General features: G+C 32.5%; 1 protein-coding gene across 1 annotated transcript in view; it reads left to right on the top strand.

Moving 5' to 3' along the window:
• The window catches only part of Brwd3 (bromodomain and WD repeat domain containing 3), a 156,810-nt gene extending 144,193 nt beyond the window's left edge, over positions 1-12,617 (top strand). The window contains exons 38-41 of the mRNA XM_046442605.2: positions 1,035-1,198; positions 1,564-1,661; positions 2,152-2,310; positions 6,940-12,617. Coding sequence (XP_046298561.1) covers positions 1,035-1,198; positions 1,564-1,661; positions 2,152-2,310; positions 6,940-7,694 — 1,176 coding nt within the window. The 3' untranslated portion in view covers positions 7,695-12,617. The remainder of the gene's footprint in view (positions 1-1,034; positions 1,199-1,563; positions 1,662-2,151; positions 2,311-6,939) is intronic.
• Positions 12,618-15,386: the final 2,769 nt, after the last annotated feature.

Genomic DNA, 15,386 nt, shown 5'->3' with positions numbered 1-15,386 from the left:
ACAGTGAACCACGTTGGGAAATTTTAACTGTTCATTCATACTCACATATAATAATACCTTATATTTTGACAGAGCTTAAAATATCTTGAGGACGAAAATAATATTTTTTGTCTGTTCACTGGTATCTCATTAAATTTTAAGTGAGTTGCATAGTATGTATATTTGCCCATTCATTCTAAATTCTGGAGGCATAGTTTTTTTTCACATTTTCTTTTTATCCTTTAATCATGATTGTTAAGAGTGATATACATTTTTTCGTAGAAAGTTTGGGAAATACAGAGAAGTAAAAAGAATTATGTCAAATCCCATTGGCATGTATAACTAAAAAGACCAATAATAATGAAAAAAGAAAAAGCAATCAGCTGTATAGCTTATTGTTTTTTTTTCCAAATAATATTTAATACATATACTAAAAATGTTTCTTATTAACACATATCCTCACATATATTTATGTATTCTTTTAAACAGTAGGTTTTTATGTTTTAAGATCTTTCTATTATTTACATGTTATAACTCTGTGAAAAGAAGATTTTCAATGGTATTCTATTTTGTGGTTATTTTATATTATTTAACCACTGCCTGTTGCTAAAGATATAGGTTTTTCCAGTTTTTTACTTATCTGAATAAAGGTTATGGCTAACATTTTAAATATCCTTGAACATAATTTTGTGTTCAATTCCCTAATATTTTCATAAGACACATTCTCAGAGGTAAATTTATTAGCCAAAGATAAATGCATATTTTTATGTTTATGGTACCTCTTATAAATTGTCCTTTAGAATATTACTACAGATAAAATTTCCTCAATGTTTGATTCTTTTTTCTATTCTTCAGAACAGCTAAATATGTGTTTTCAAAATATTCATTAATTTTATTGTGAAAATATGTCTTGTTTTTATTCTTCAGGAAGAGTTTCTCAAGTAAATAAATAAAGTGTATATTTGTTTGAAATGATTATGCTGATATTGGTCCAGCCATATTTGTACCATTTTTTTACATAATTAAAGTAATTGGTAAAATTTCTGCCTTTTCAGATCTATAGTATGACACTTCGATTATCTGCCTTATTTGAAAATCATATTAAAACTATCATCTCTGAATATAAGTCAGCAATCCAGAGTCAGAAGAGGAGAAGGCCACGGTACAGAAAACGTCTAAGAAGCAGCAGCAGTTCCTTATCTAGTACCAGAGCTCCTAGGTATATTATATTGATGCAGCATTCATTTTCTGGTTTCAGAGCATTTTGTATGTATACCTCATTTCTCAAAGTTTATAAATAGTTTGAGGAAATCCTAAGTGGTCATTTTTCCCAGAACTCTTGTGTCTGGGTAAGATGGATTTAGTAACCAAAGCATTGTTTATGTGGATTTTACTGTACCAAATTCTTTAAGAAAAATTATTAAACAAAGCTTAAATTTGTCAAATTACAAATTTGAATCAATTCAAAGCTTGAATTTGGGGGTATTTCCTCTTTAGTCAACTTAAGCATTTTATAGCATACTGTCTATCATTATTTGTTATTAACAGAAAAAAATGTTCTTCATCACATATTTTTATTTATAGTCCAAAAGGGAAACAGAAACAAATGAAGTTGCAACCTAAAAATGACCAGAATACCTCAGTGACTTATGCCAGGACTAGTTCTCCTTTCTCATCTCCTGGTAAATATGTTTTTTTTGCTTTAGTGTTCTGTATCTAAATTAATTATGGATTTTAAGGATATGGAGGAGGTAGCATAGCTTTTAATGAAAAGAGGAATAATTTTGGATTTAGAAAAATGTGTTTTAGTTCTAGTTCTATTTGCTTAGCAGTGTGGCCCTGGATATAGGCCACATAATTTGATTTGTTAGACAGATACATTTTAATGGCTCTTAGTTTGGGAATTCTGTGACTATATGATTTTTACTATCTATACTATTTCAGAACATTCATTCAATATTGTTGGAGATGGTTTCCTTGGAGAAGATTTATCTGATATTTTGTGCTTAACAGAATGATAATTTTCCTGAAAATATACATACTTCCTTCTTATAGTAACTTATAATATTTATTTTAAAGTAAAATAGCAGATACATAGTTATAAAAGCAGCCTATTTAACTTTCCTGAAAACATGAAATTATGTCAACCTAACAAGTTGTTTAAAATGAAAGTTTCAGATGCTGCTGAAGGATTTTCATCATATCTGCTTGATGATGAACTAGATGGGCCATTTTCTTCATCGAGCTTCAGTGGATATAGCCGAAATGGAAATAGCCATGATCCAGGAAAAGCCAAATCATTTCGAAATAGAGTTTTGCCAGTGAAACAAGGTAGGAAAAAATATGGAACAGGACATTCATTTCTTCATTCTCCTATGATGGAAGATGAATCATTTGAAAGCTCATGTGCTAGAGTAGTAAAATCTAGTATGTCCTCATAGTTGTTTTTATGGTACCAGGGATTGAAACCAGAGCCTCATGCTTGTTAGCCAACCATATTTCCAACCCTTTATTTTATTTTGAGATGATGTCTTGTTACATTGCCTAGGCTGGCCTAAAATTTGTAGATAGAGTCTCACTAATGCTGGCTTCAAACTTGATTCCCCCTGCCACAGACTCCCAGGTAGCTAATATTATAGGTGTGTGCCACTGTGCCCATCATGTTTTAGTCATTTTTGGTTTTGGTACCAGGGATGGAACCCAGGGGCACTTTAACACCGAGGCACATCCCCAGCCCTTTTATTATTATTATCATTTATTTTGAGACAGGGTCTCACTATGTGGAATTGTTGAGGCTGGCTTTGAAATCAGAATCCTCGTGCTTCAGTCTCCAGAGCCACTTGTAGTACAGGAATGTGCCACCATGCCTGGCTATGTTTTAGTCTTTTAAAATAAATAGGAAGAAAATCACTAAATGAGGAATTCTTTCCCCAAACATAGAAGAACCATACACTTAAACACATTTAGGATTTTTCATTAGTAAACCATATTAATAAGAAGGGAAAAGTTTGTAAAGTCATCTTGAAATATTTCTCACATTTTTATGGACTATTCCAGTAAAACAAAAGTTGGCCTGAATTGAGAAATGATCCTCCTTTCAGTCAGTATCCAATTCTCCTGCCTTCCTATGGTTATCTAGTTATATAGCTCAGATATTTTCTTCCCTAGGTGCCTGCTATATCACTGTTATTGATTTTCAGATTATGCCCTGGGGATACATAGAGGTACTTCAGAAATTCCCTGAAAAGTCTTACACATTTAACCAGATGAACTAAGCCATTTTATTATTTCCTATAATGATCTTCCATATAACTTTTTATTTGAAAAAAAAATTTCAGTGTTGACAAAGAAATCATTGACCTAATTCATTACCATGTGCATCCATCTTAGTCCTTGTCAGGGACATAGATTATTATAAATACTTGAAGGTTATCATTACCAAAATTTTCTTATTATACTTAGTTCTATATGTTATGATCCCTAAACATATTCAAAGACAGTTCTAGTATTTTCAACTATTTGAAGTTTGTGAGAATGTTTAGTATGCTTTTACAAATGCTTTTATTGGAATATGGATTTAATTTTATGCACATTTTAATTGAAATCAACTATACATTGTTATAAGCACCATGTAACTTAAAAATAGAGTCTAGAGATATAATTTATATTAATGAGAAAAAAATATCAAAATACCCTATTACTTGAAATTAATGTGCCTTTGTTTTTCCCTATCCATATCTTTACTCTCTCCTCTGATTTTTTTTTAAACTGGGGATTGAACCCAGGGGTACTTAACCACCAAACCACATCCCCAGCCCTTTTAATTTTTATTTTGAGTCAGGGTCTCACCATGTTGCTGAGGCTGGCTTTGAACTTGGGATCCTCCTGTTTTATCCTCCTGAACTGCTGGGATTACAGGTGTGCACCACCATTCCCGGCTATTCTCTGATCTTGCTACTCTTTGAAAACTCATGCTACTGCCTTCTCCCATTTTGCCCTTTCTATCACTGATATGTTTTTAGAAAGAATAGCCTATATTTCTTTCCTCTATTTTCTTTCCATCTACATATTCCTTTAGTTTTGTAATTTAGCTTCTGTTCTAACCACTTTCCAGAATCTGTTCTCCTCAAAATCCCCAGTATTATTCAAGGGTCAACCAGTGTCCTTTTCTTAGTCTTTATATTGTTTATCTTTGTATCATTGCATACAGTTGACTACCTCCTCTATGAACTCTACTTCCAGGTTTCTATACTCTTCTGATATTCTTGTATCTCTGCTTCACCTGTATTTACTTTCTTCTCTTTGGCCCTATTTTCTGTTTGCATTTTGCCCCTGGATTTAGTTTATTTTTGTCCTCTCCAAAGAAAAGAATCTAAAGACTATAACAGTTACCTTAATGCCAGTGACTCTCCAAGTACATATGCCCAGATCAAACATCTCTTTATTCTAACTGGTTTCATTTCTAGTTGCTCCCTAAAAAAAATTCTTCAGTGCTTAACATCTTTTCATCTCAAGTTCACTTCTTTTTGTGTGCTTATTATTTGAGTTAATGGTACCACCTTCTTCCTAGTCATTCAACTTATCTCACAGTTTTCTTTTGTTTTTGTGGTACTGGTGATTCAACCCAGGGCCTTCATTCATTTAGACAAGCATTGTACTACCAAGATACATCCCCAGTCTTCATAATGCATTTGACTCTCCATTTACTCCTTATATTCAGCCAGTAATCAAGTTTGGTGAATTCTAATGCTCCTTTTTAAAAAAATTTAGTTGCAGATAGACACAATACCTTTATTTTTTAAAATTTATTTTTATATGGTGCTGAAGATTGAACCCAGTATCTTACACATGCTAGGTGAGCACTCCACTACTGAGCTACAATGACACCCCCCACTAATGTTCTTAATACCACTGAAATCTCTTTATCTGTTATCTGTTGCTATTATCTTGGTCTCTAGCCAAATACATTAGTCACTTTTGCTGTGATGAGTATGTTCCATATATTGGGTAGCTTAAACAACAGACATTTATTGTCTCACAATTCTAGAGGCTCTCAGTCCAAGGAATCAAAATGGATAAGGGTTAGTGTCTGATGAGGGCTTTTTTGCTGGCTAATAATTGGCCACCTTCTCATTGTGTCCTTATATGATCCTTTATGGAGAAAGGGGGTGGTTTCTGAGTTTACTCCTCCACCTATAATAACACCAGTCCTACTGGTGACATCCTTATGACTTTATTTAACCTTTATTAACTACCTACTTCCTTAAAGGCCCCAATTTCTATATGCAGTCTCATTAGGGGTCTGGGCCTCAACATAGAATTTTGATGGGGGCATTATTTAGTCCATAACAACTAAATTACTAGATTAAACTTATCATTGTATACATTATACAACCCAAGTCTTTCTTCCTTTTAGTGTACTCTTCTGTTTTCTTCTAACCTCATTGTCTGTTTCTTCTCAATTACCTTTGCTGGTTCTTCTTTACCTTTAAGTAAAACATCCCACATTGCCATCCTTGGCCATTTTCTCTATACTTGCTCTTTCAGTAAGCTCTTCCAGTTGCCATGACCCTAAATATCTCTATTGAAAATTACCAAAATTTTGTCTTCAGATCCATCCTTTCTCATAAGCTCCAACTGATATATCTACCTACTTTGTAAATTTTATTTTCCTTTTGAGGGTATTGAAAATTGAACCCAGGGCCTTACACAGGTAAGCATGTTTTCTACATTTGCATAATCTCCAATCTGTTTTTTTTCTTCATTATCTTTTCTTGGAACTCCTTTACCATCCATAACTGGAAGCCTGATTTTTATAGCACCCTGCTCAAACTTGTTCCACCATAGTATTACAACTTAGCAAAATATATCCACCATTTACACAGTTGCTCAGGCTATAAAACCAAGGAGTTAGCATTTTTTCTGCGTTTTAGCACTTGATATCTAGTCCCTCAGCAAGTCCCAGTAGTTCAACCTTTAAAAAATCAAAAGTTTACTTTGGTGTCTCCTAGAAGGAAATATTCTAAAGTTGATCTGTTTTTATCACTTCTATTGGTGCCTCCCTCATTATATATTATCCAGACTACTGAAATGGAATCCCAATCTTGTCCCCTCTATAACCTGTTCTCAATAAAACAACCATGGCAGTCAATTTAAATCAAATATTTTACTCTAGTGTAAATCCCTCCTGTGTCAGTCATCGACCATCCCATTTTTCTGTTCCATTCTGATTATCCTGGTTTTCTTTCTATTTCTTCTACTTGAATATTTTTTCATCAGATCACAGTTCATTCAGTTCTTTCTTAAAGTCCTTTCTCAGGAGCCTGGGGGTACTTTATAGTGCTTTCCTAGCATGCTTGAGGCCCTGGGTTTGATCCCTACCATTTGGAAAAAAAAAAAAAAAATCCCACCACTTCAGAGAGGTCTTCCTTGTCTAAAATAACACTCTCACACTATTATTAAACTCTTTCCTTTTTTATAGCATATATCACTAATTGAAATTGTACTACTTATTCATTTACGTCATTATCTGTTAACCTGTCCCCAGTAAAACATAAATTACAAGAATAAGGACTTTGTCTCATTCATTACCATAATTCAAGATCCAAGCAGTGTCTGTGGCACATAGTTGAACAAATTAATGAAACTCTTCTCATACATGTTCTCACATAATTAGTCCTAAAGGTCAGCCTATTAAAATTTCTGCCTAGGTATATCACCACCCTTCAGTCTATCTCCATATTCTAATACCCACCCCGAAAAAGCAGTCAGACAAAAATCAAAATTTCACTATCTTCCATTTCAAACAAATTTAAGTTCTTATTTTACCACCTTCCATGATTTTGCCACAACTATCTTCAGTCAGTAAATATTTTGATAGTCTGTTTATTTTACTTTTGAGTCTTAAGTAATCATCTTATCAATGTCAAAGCTTAACTTTCAAAAATCATTTTGATTTAGATCACTCCCTTGATGGACCTCTTACAAATGGTGATGGCAGAGAGTCCCGAACAGGAATCAAGAGAAAACTACTTAGTGCATCAGAAGAAGATGAAAGCATGGGAGGAGAAGAGAAAGACAAAAAAGAAACAAAAGAGAAATCACATCTATCCTCCTCAGAGAGTGGAGAGTTAGGATCCAGTTTAAGTTCAGAAAGTACCTGTGGTTCTGATTCTGACTCTGAATCAACTTCCAGAACAGATCAAGATTACGTAGATGGAGATCATGACTATAGCAAATTCATACAAACTAGACCTAAAAGAAAACTCAGAAAACAACATGCCAATGGAAAAAGAAACTGGAAGATGAGAGGCACAGGAGGAAGAGGAAGATGGGGAAGATGGGGTAGATGGAGTAGAGGAGGCAGGGGAAGAGGAGGCAGGGGACGAGGGGGTCGAGGCAGAGGGGGTGGTGGCACTAGGGGAAGAGGAAGAGGGAGAGGAGGAAGAGGTGCCTCTAGAGGAGCCACTAGAGCCAAGCGAGCACGTATTGCGGATGATGAGTTTGATACCATGTTTTCGGGACGTTTCAGTAGACTGCCTCGAATCAAAACAAGAAACCAAGGCAGGAGGACTGTTTTATACAATGATGATTCTGATAATGACAATTTTGTGTCCACTGAGGATCCTCTGAATCTTGGTACATCCAGATCAGGCAGAGTACGTAAAATGACAGAAAAAGCCAGGGTTAGCCATCTCATGGGATGGAATTATTAACAGTTAATAAATTTAGAATAATTTTAAAAATTCAATGGCCTTCTACTGCAGGGAATTTACCAGGAAATCTACAAAGCAAGTTGTGTGGGGACTTCTGCTTCCTTTCACATTGGTGCTTTTCCATTATGCCAGTATATATTTGTTTCAAGACTTTTGATCTCCACACTTCATTTGTTCAAACAAGCCTTACTCATTAGGCCTTAAATTAAAAGAAATTCTGCCCACACACACATAGACAGACACACACATATACACATACACGCAAACACACACACACACACATACACCCCATATACACACACCACATAGGCACACTACAGATTTACTACATTAAAGGAGCATTCTGCTTCTTAAGAGTAGCATGACATTTTTATCTCAATGGAATTATCCCTCTTTTGCTTTTGTATCACAGAAGTATAGCACCTTCTTACAGAGTTTTATATAGTTTGTTTTTGCCATTTTGATTCCTATACCCAGTAATAATAACTTTTGCACAATACACCAATCCTAAAGGCAGCTATTAAATGTTTACAGTTTCTATATTGTAAGAACGATCTGGATTATTTTACTCTTCCCAGGCCAAACTTTCATTAATTGTAGTGAACTGAAGTATATATTTATACTACAGTTTTTTGGGGGTGGGGGGAATCTTGATATGCTTTTCATTGATTTGCTTAATTCACATTAATGGTGAGAAAGGGTTGGTGCCTTGTAAATATGTAGCAAATCTTTGGTGTGTCCTGATGTGTGCATTAACTTTATTAAAAGAGAATACTTGAGGTATCAATCTAGACAAGGTGCCAAATGCAAAATTTTCTTGCATCCATTTTCTTTTTCCTATTATATTTTATTGCATTAATAGAATTTGTGTAGCTTAAAGAATAACTTAAACATTTCAAAGATCCTCATCCACAAAGAATAACTTCTTTGAATAGTAGCTCAGCTACCTCTATAAACTACAACTACTGGAAACATTAAGGAAAATAGATGCTGTTACTCATGACTAAGGAGAAGTAGAACAAGCTTGGTAGGAATGAACACTCATAAGCTGAGAGGTTGTCAATTATTATATTGGCTCTCAAATGAATAGTTGTAATTAACAAACTTTCGTAAGTATCGTATGCTTTACCTTAGGCTTTCTTAGAACACATTTGTATAAATAGACTTGGGCTACTGCTTATATATCTCTGCTACCACTTTCTATTTAACAGCTGTGCATTACTGATTTTCATTTGAAACTTAAAATGTAACAAAGCACCTAGTTTGAGTTGGAATGTTAGGGCTAGCTAATACTTTGAATCAGTAGATTCTGATCTTGTCATTCCAAAGGGTTCTTCTGGTCTAGTTTTTTCAGAAATGAACCTCATTGCACTGCACACTGATATTTTGAAACATTATTTTATAGATGGAAAAAAATCATTAAAACCCTTATGGTCTTGTTTACAGCAGTAGAGTGCACATGGTTCCATAAGTGAGCTTGAGTCCCAAGATCAATTTTACTCCTCAAATTTGAGAATGCAGAGTTGCTAATTTGTTAGATACTTAAATTTTGAAGTGAGAGGGATAATATTGATCTTTGTTTTTGTAACAGCAAACTTGTTGCATTTAAATCAAAATGTGTGATAAAACAGACTTCTTAATGTATACCTAGCTTTCTATCCTAGGATATTTCTTAAGCTCATATGTTTGTCTCATGATTTCAATCATTTCATGCATCTGAAAATCCTTAAGTACAGAGGAAGGAGTACACACATAACTTTGCTTTTTTGGTAGGGTTGGGGGTGGGAATTATTCTTGGACTAACATCTTTAAGCAATTTTCACTTGCAGTAGAAATGATGTTTGGGCTTTAAGAAAGTATTGTTGTGAATTGTTAATGGCACTAACTTCTGTTACTAGACAATAGACCAAGCTGATATTTTTTGTTGTAGCCTTTTTTTCCACTAAACCAAAACTACTCTGGTTATAACTCAGCTGCCATTTTAAACCATAGTATAGATTCAAAATGTTCCTATTTGAAACTCTACGTTTGATTTTTTCTTAATGTACTACTTCAGTTATTCATCTCTTGGGCATTTTGACTCAACTGTGCCTGTGTTTTCCTGGAATCAATAATACTTTGGCCTACCCTTATCAAAATAACATAGTTGCTTAAATTCCTGGATATACCCAAATGTGTATCATGTGTATCATTTTAGTGTGAATTTTTTGTTGTTGTTGACATTCTTCTATGAAGAGCTGACCTCTTGAAATGTAGAAGAATTGCCATTTGTGTGATCTTAGCTATCTGGAGCTTTATTTATAATTTATTTTGAATAATAAAAATGCCACATTTATTCCCCAAATGTCAAGATTTTCTAGGTTTAGGTAATTAGAATAATAAGGCTGAAAACATTTTTAAGCTTATTTTATATGTAGTGAAATACTGTGAAAATACTAGTGAACAGCATTTTTGCTGTAATGTTAATTTCAGTTATTAGGATTTAAAGAGTTAGTCACCAGGGTATGTTAGGTGAGTATAGTTATCATTTATTATAAAAAACAGATAATTTTCTGTTTGCATGCAAATTATTTTGATAAGTGTAAAAATAAAAGTTTGGGAGATATTATTTTTACTTTTTTATCTGGACTTTTCTCCCCATTTATACTTTGCTTTTTTGTAATATCACCTCTTGTGAATGTGTCATAATTTGTACCACATTGATAATTTTATTATTTTTAATTTCTAGGGGCCCTTTAAATCTAAATAAGATCTGGGTTTAGACATAGCAAAGCAAGTAGGAAATGAACTAAGAATTTGCTAAGAAAAATCACTGTTACAGTTAGGTCCATGAAAACATACACATGTATAAACCTAATCCTATGCTAGCTATGAATAGACAGTAAGCTATAATATTTCTCATGAACGATAACAATTTTTAAATTCCCAGCATTAAGAGCTTAGCATGTGTATATATTTATAAAAACTGAATCATATGTTTCTTCTATGGCTTGCTATGTTTTATCTCATCCAGCAATAGGATGTTCTCCAAAACATTAACTAACCTTCTAGCCTAATGACTAAATTTGTTTTTGTATATGTGTGTGTGTGTGTATGCTTGTATGTTGTAGGGTTTTTTCCCCAATTTGATATACCTTATCTCAGACATTAAAAAATAGAGAACATTTTATGATGGAGGACATTGTCTATCAGTTCTTTGCCTCTGTGTCTCTTAGCCTGAGCATTTATTGCTTGATATCTATTCCATTATGCTTTCTAGATTATCAACACAGGTTTTGTCATGTACTTGCATCCCCTCTGTTCTTTTCATTTTATTTGCTCTTTTGTTTTATTTTTCTTTCCCTCCCCAGAGATCAAGCTTGTTCTAAAATTATACCATACAGCACTTTGTTTAACCTAGAGGCAAAGAAACTGATTAAAATTCATAAATAAATTCTGCACAACTGTGTGCTTGGATATCTAACTCAGCCTTCCAGTATTTTGAAGAAATTTTGAGTGACTTAACTTTTGTTACTTTTGTTTTAATTCTGTAGATTGTCATCAGACAATAATAGAGTGAAAGAGAAAGATGTGAATGCCACTTCTAACTTTTTGATAACACTTTTTGAGCATTTTTCAAAATTTGTATGATTGTGGAAATGATAAACAATTATTCACTTTTACATCTTTGGAATCATTTTATGCACATTTGCCAACTGGTACTTGTCTTCAAATTTGGAATACTCTCATTCACAAAAAGGAGAATTAATGTGTAATATTTAGTATACTATGATGTCCAGTCTTAAATAAGTATAACCTTTTGAGTTAAAAAATGAATAGTTCTGGGTGAAGAGTTGGGACTTTTGCTGTTTAAAGTCCATATTTTTAAAAATTCTAGCCCCATCCCCAACATTTTTGTGGTACATGAGGCTAACGCTTTACTAAAAATAGAATATTCTGAGATTTAAGGCCTGTTTTGAAAATCGATGTGAAAATATTTTCATGTTTTTTATATTTTAGCAATTTCTTTACCAAGTTTTGATTATCAAATTTACCAAGTTTTGGTAATCCAATATAAAGTTAAATTTTTTTCATGGTGCTGTATTTTGTGGAATATTAATAGCACTCAGGTTTCTTGATATTTATTTCCTATATAGCCTTATCCTTAATTATTTCCTTTTTTGTCTTTCCTCTCCTGATTGCTTTTATCCACACTTACTTATCTGCAATAAAGACTGCACCTAAATTAGCATATTCCAGCAAGACTGGAAATTTTTTGATTGATGGGAGAAGTACAGTAGAACGGCCTTGCAGTTTAGAAATAAGGTGGGTTTTTTTTTATGTGTATGCCCATTTGTTATTTTACCATCTTTAACTGAATCTATTATTTGATACTTTGACATAGAGAAGCATGATAAGTATTTTCTAGAAAGCTAAAATTATTGATAACATATAGAAATTGCCATTGTTAATTGGCTTAAAATCATATACAAATTATTTAGAAACCCAGTTGGGAAATGTGTTTTTACGTATGTCACCAAATACATATTAGGCAGTACTACAAATGTTAATTCTTTAAATAATACTGTGGTGATGGCAATCAGTAATTTATTTCTTTGTCCTGTAACTTATCATTCTTGTCTTTTGTAATCCTTTACACAGTATTAACAAAACTGTACTTTGTTTGTTCTTAGTATCCATAAATTTAAAGATGGAAAATCATTCAGTTAATAGTCAATGTGATATTGTATATGGGCAAAATGTCCATTAAACTAAAATTTAGTTTAAAGAAAACAAGGTAAACTAAACTGGCTTGGTTTATAAAAGATGTTTTGTTTGGCAGTTGTCAGTCATTATTAAGCAATTACCTTCAAAGACAAAAATCGATTAATTTGTTGCCATTCTTTATGGGATGTTTACAATAAAATTCCAAGTTGTTTGGAATCAATTGCACTCTTGCTGCTTTATGCCTTAACTCATGTACCAGAGATAAATTAACAAGAAGAAAGAAATATGGAGTTACCTTTCTATTATCCTGCTTTAGAGATTATAACATGTAACTCTTCAGTCTTTCCTTTCTTGTTTCTTTGTCATAGAATATTTTATTATTATGTTTTTTTATCTAAAAAACTGGGGGGATTTCTATACAAGAAAAGATTTTTCCCTTAATCATAGCAAATATACTTTTGGTGACTTTAAGGTAATATATGTGATACACTTTAAATGTGGGCTGCCTGGTGCCTTAAGTAACAGCCTGCAAATCTCTAGTCAATTTTGTTTAATAGAACTTTTTGAAGTGAATAGATTTCTAACATATTTATGGTTTATATGTTTATAAATTTTAACAGTTGAGCTATGAATCCCTGGCATTTTTTATGGTCAAATTTCCTACAAAGCTTAACTATATTGCAAATGGTGCTTTAATTACATGTAAGTGCAGTAGGAACAGAAGTCAGGTGAGACATGCTCAGGATCTGAGTGCCCTAACAGGAACATTCATCCAAAGTCTGAATTTATACATTATGAACACTGTTTCTCCCAAAGTCAAGAATTATACCAGGTTCAAGATAAGCTGCCTAAAGACTGGACTGTATCTTTTATCCTATTCTATTGTGTGCTTAGATTCAATAAATAAGGTATTTATAAAATTATCACCTTTATCTTATGGTATCAGATCCAATGGCTATCACACTAGCCAGATTTTTCACAATATTTAGAGATTAAGGTGGGAATAAATTGGTATTTTGTTTATTTAGTTGCTTGGTTGGCTAAAGGTAGCCCCTCTTTTAAGATGTATAATTTACATTAAAAACTCTTTGTTCACAGGCTTTCATGTTTTCGTACCCTTTAGATTTTTTAAGTAGAAAAGTTAAAGGTATTTTTATGACAAAAGCAGTATTCAGAAGATCCATTTTTTCCTAGTTGAGAAGTTCAAGAAAAAAGTGCTCTTTTCCCTTTCACTCAATTATTTGCATCTATTTAAAAAATACATTCCAAACATGCATGAAATAAATTGATGCTAATATATTAAGCCTGCTATTTGATTTTTTAAAATGAGACTTTAAGGTATATTTTAAGCCCATATACTTAATTTTCTTTCTCAGTTATTTTTAATGCTGCATAATGCTGATAGACCAAATATAATATTAAGTAAAATGAAGTTTTTATGCTGTTAATTTTTTTCCTGAAGTTTTGGAGAAAAATGTTTCTTTTTCTTGCACTTCTTTGTAACTCTAATAGCTTTTCCTTTGCCAGCTCTGGCAATTACTTTAATAAACTTGCTTCTCACCTTCAGATTACAAATATCTAATAGATATTTAAGCAATGATTATTAACAGATTAATATTTAATTTGATATTGGAAACTTTTAAAACTTTCTTATCCTTTATTCATTTGTAAATTTTGAACTGCTAACTTGTCTTCTCAGTGTCCTTACGTTTTTTTTTAATTTGATAAGCTTTGTAGTAAATATATTAAGAAATAAAAACATGTCAAATTGCTTAATTTAGGTTATTCATATTAGTTGGTGAGGTTTATTTGTTCTTGGGACTGTTTTGTGGTTGACTTTTATCTTATTGCAATTCTAATTAAAAGTTGTATAGTAGCAGGTTTATTTATATTAGCAATTTTGTCTAATCTGTGAAATAATTTAAGGTAGTAAAACTATCTTACAGTGTTTCTTTTTCCTTTTAGCCTTTTATAAAAGCTTAGAATATCATGTTAAAATGAAACTTCCATCCCAGATTGCATAATGGCTGATTTTTAGGGGAATGTTTTCTTACCCTTGGGTATTGTTCATCTAAAATATTAATAATGAAGTAGTTAGTTCTGAATTCTTTCCTTAGGTTAAATTTTAATTTATAAATTAAGCCAATCTCATGTATAAAAATATATATCGTTTCTAGTCTAGCCCTGTAGATCAGAAAATATGCCCCTGACATTCCCATAGTCACTAAATTACCAAATTCTTTCCATTTTGGAGGTTGGCCATTTGTATTTTAAATGTGGTTTATAGTTCTCATGGTAAAGAAAAGTAGTTACTAAGACAAAACAATAGTTCAAACTTATGGTAGGTATGTTTTTGCTTTCCAATTGCTTCACAAATTTAAGACTGTTAAATTACCACAAGTTTTCCACACTAAAAATACTAATCTTTTATTACTTTGACTATAATTATAAAAGTAGAAATCATCAAAAGTCTGAAATGAGTTGAATTCTTTTTCTTGATTTGTATGGTGATCTCCTTCATTGAAGATTTTTACATCAGATTATAGTCTAAGTTCTATATTAGTGATAAGAAATGGTTAAAAGAAGACTAGAGTGTTTCTTCCCATACTCATTTGTGTGTTCTTTATTCAACATTTACTGAGTACTTTCTATTTGCCAATAACTGTAATCATCTAAAGAGGTGGGCAGTTCACAAAGTTCATATCTCAATCATAGTTTCAGTTACCAGAATGACACTACCATTATTAGTCTACTCCTATGTTCAGATTGAAAAAATGAGTTTCAGTAATATCAAATAATTTTCCTAATTCTATATGGTCATTAAATAGAATAGTCTCGATTCCTTCAGGTTTTTAGTCTTAGCTTTTATACCTATTAATAGGTATTTGGTTCTATTTTCCTCTTTTCCAATTTCTATGAAACAGACTGGTAAGTCCTGCATGTGCATCCTAAAAATCATACTTCCCTTTGTTTCTTGCTTAAATA

The sequence above is a fragment of the Marmota monax genome, unplaced genomic scaffold, assembly GCF_021218885.2.
Source record: "Marmota monax isolate L192 unplaced genomic scaffold, Marmota_monax_Labrador192_F-V1.1 WCK01_AAM20220418_F8-fsc00212, whole genome shotgun sequence".
NCBI classification, from domain to species: Eukaryota; Metazoa; Chordata; class Mammalia; order Rodentia; family Sciuridae; genus Marmota; species Marmota monax.
The sequence above is the reverse complement of the archived record's forward strand: the minus strand, read 5'-3'. Positions and strand labels throughout refer to the sequence as shown.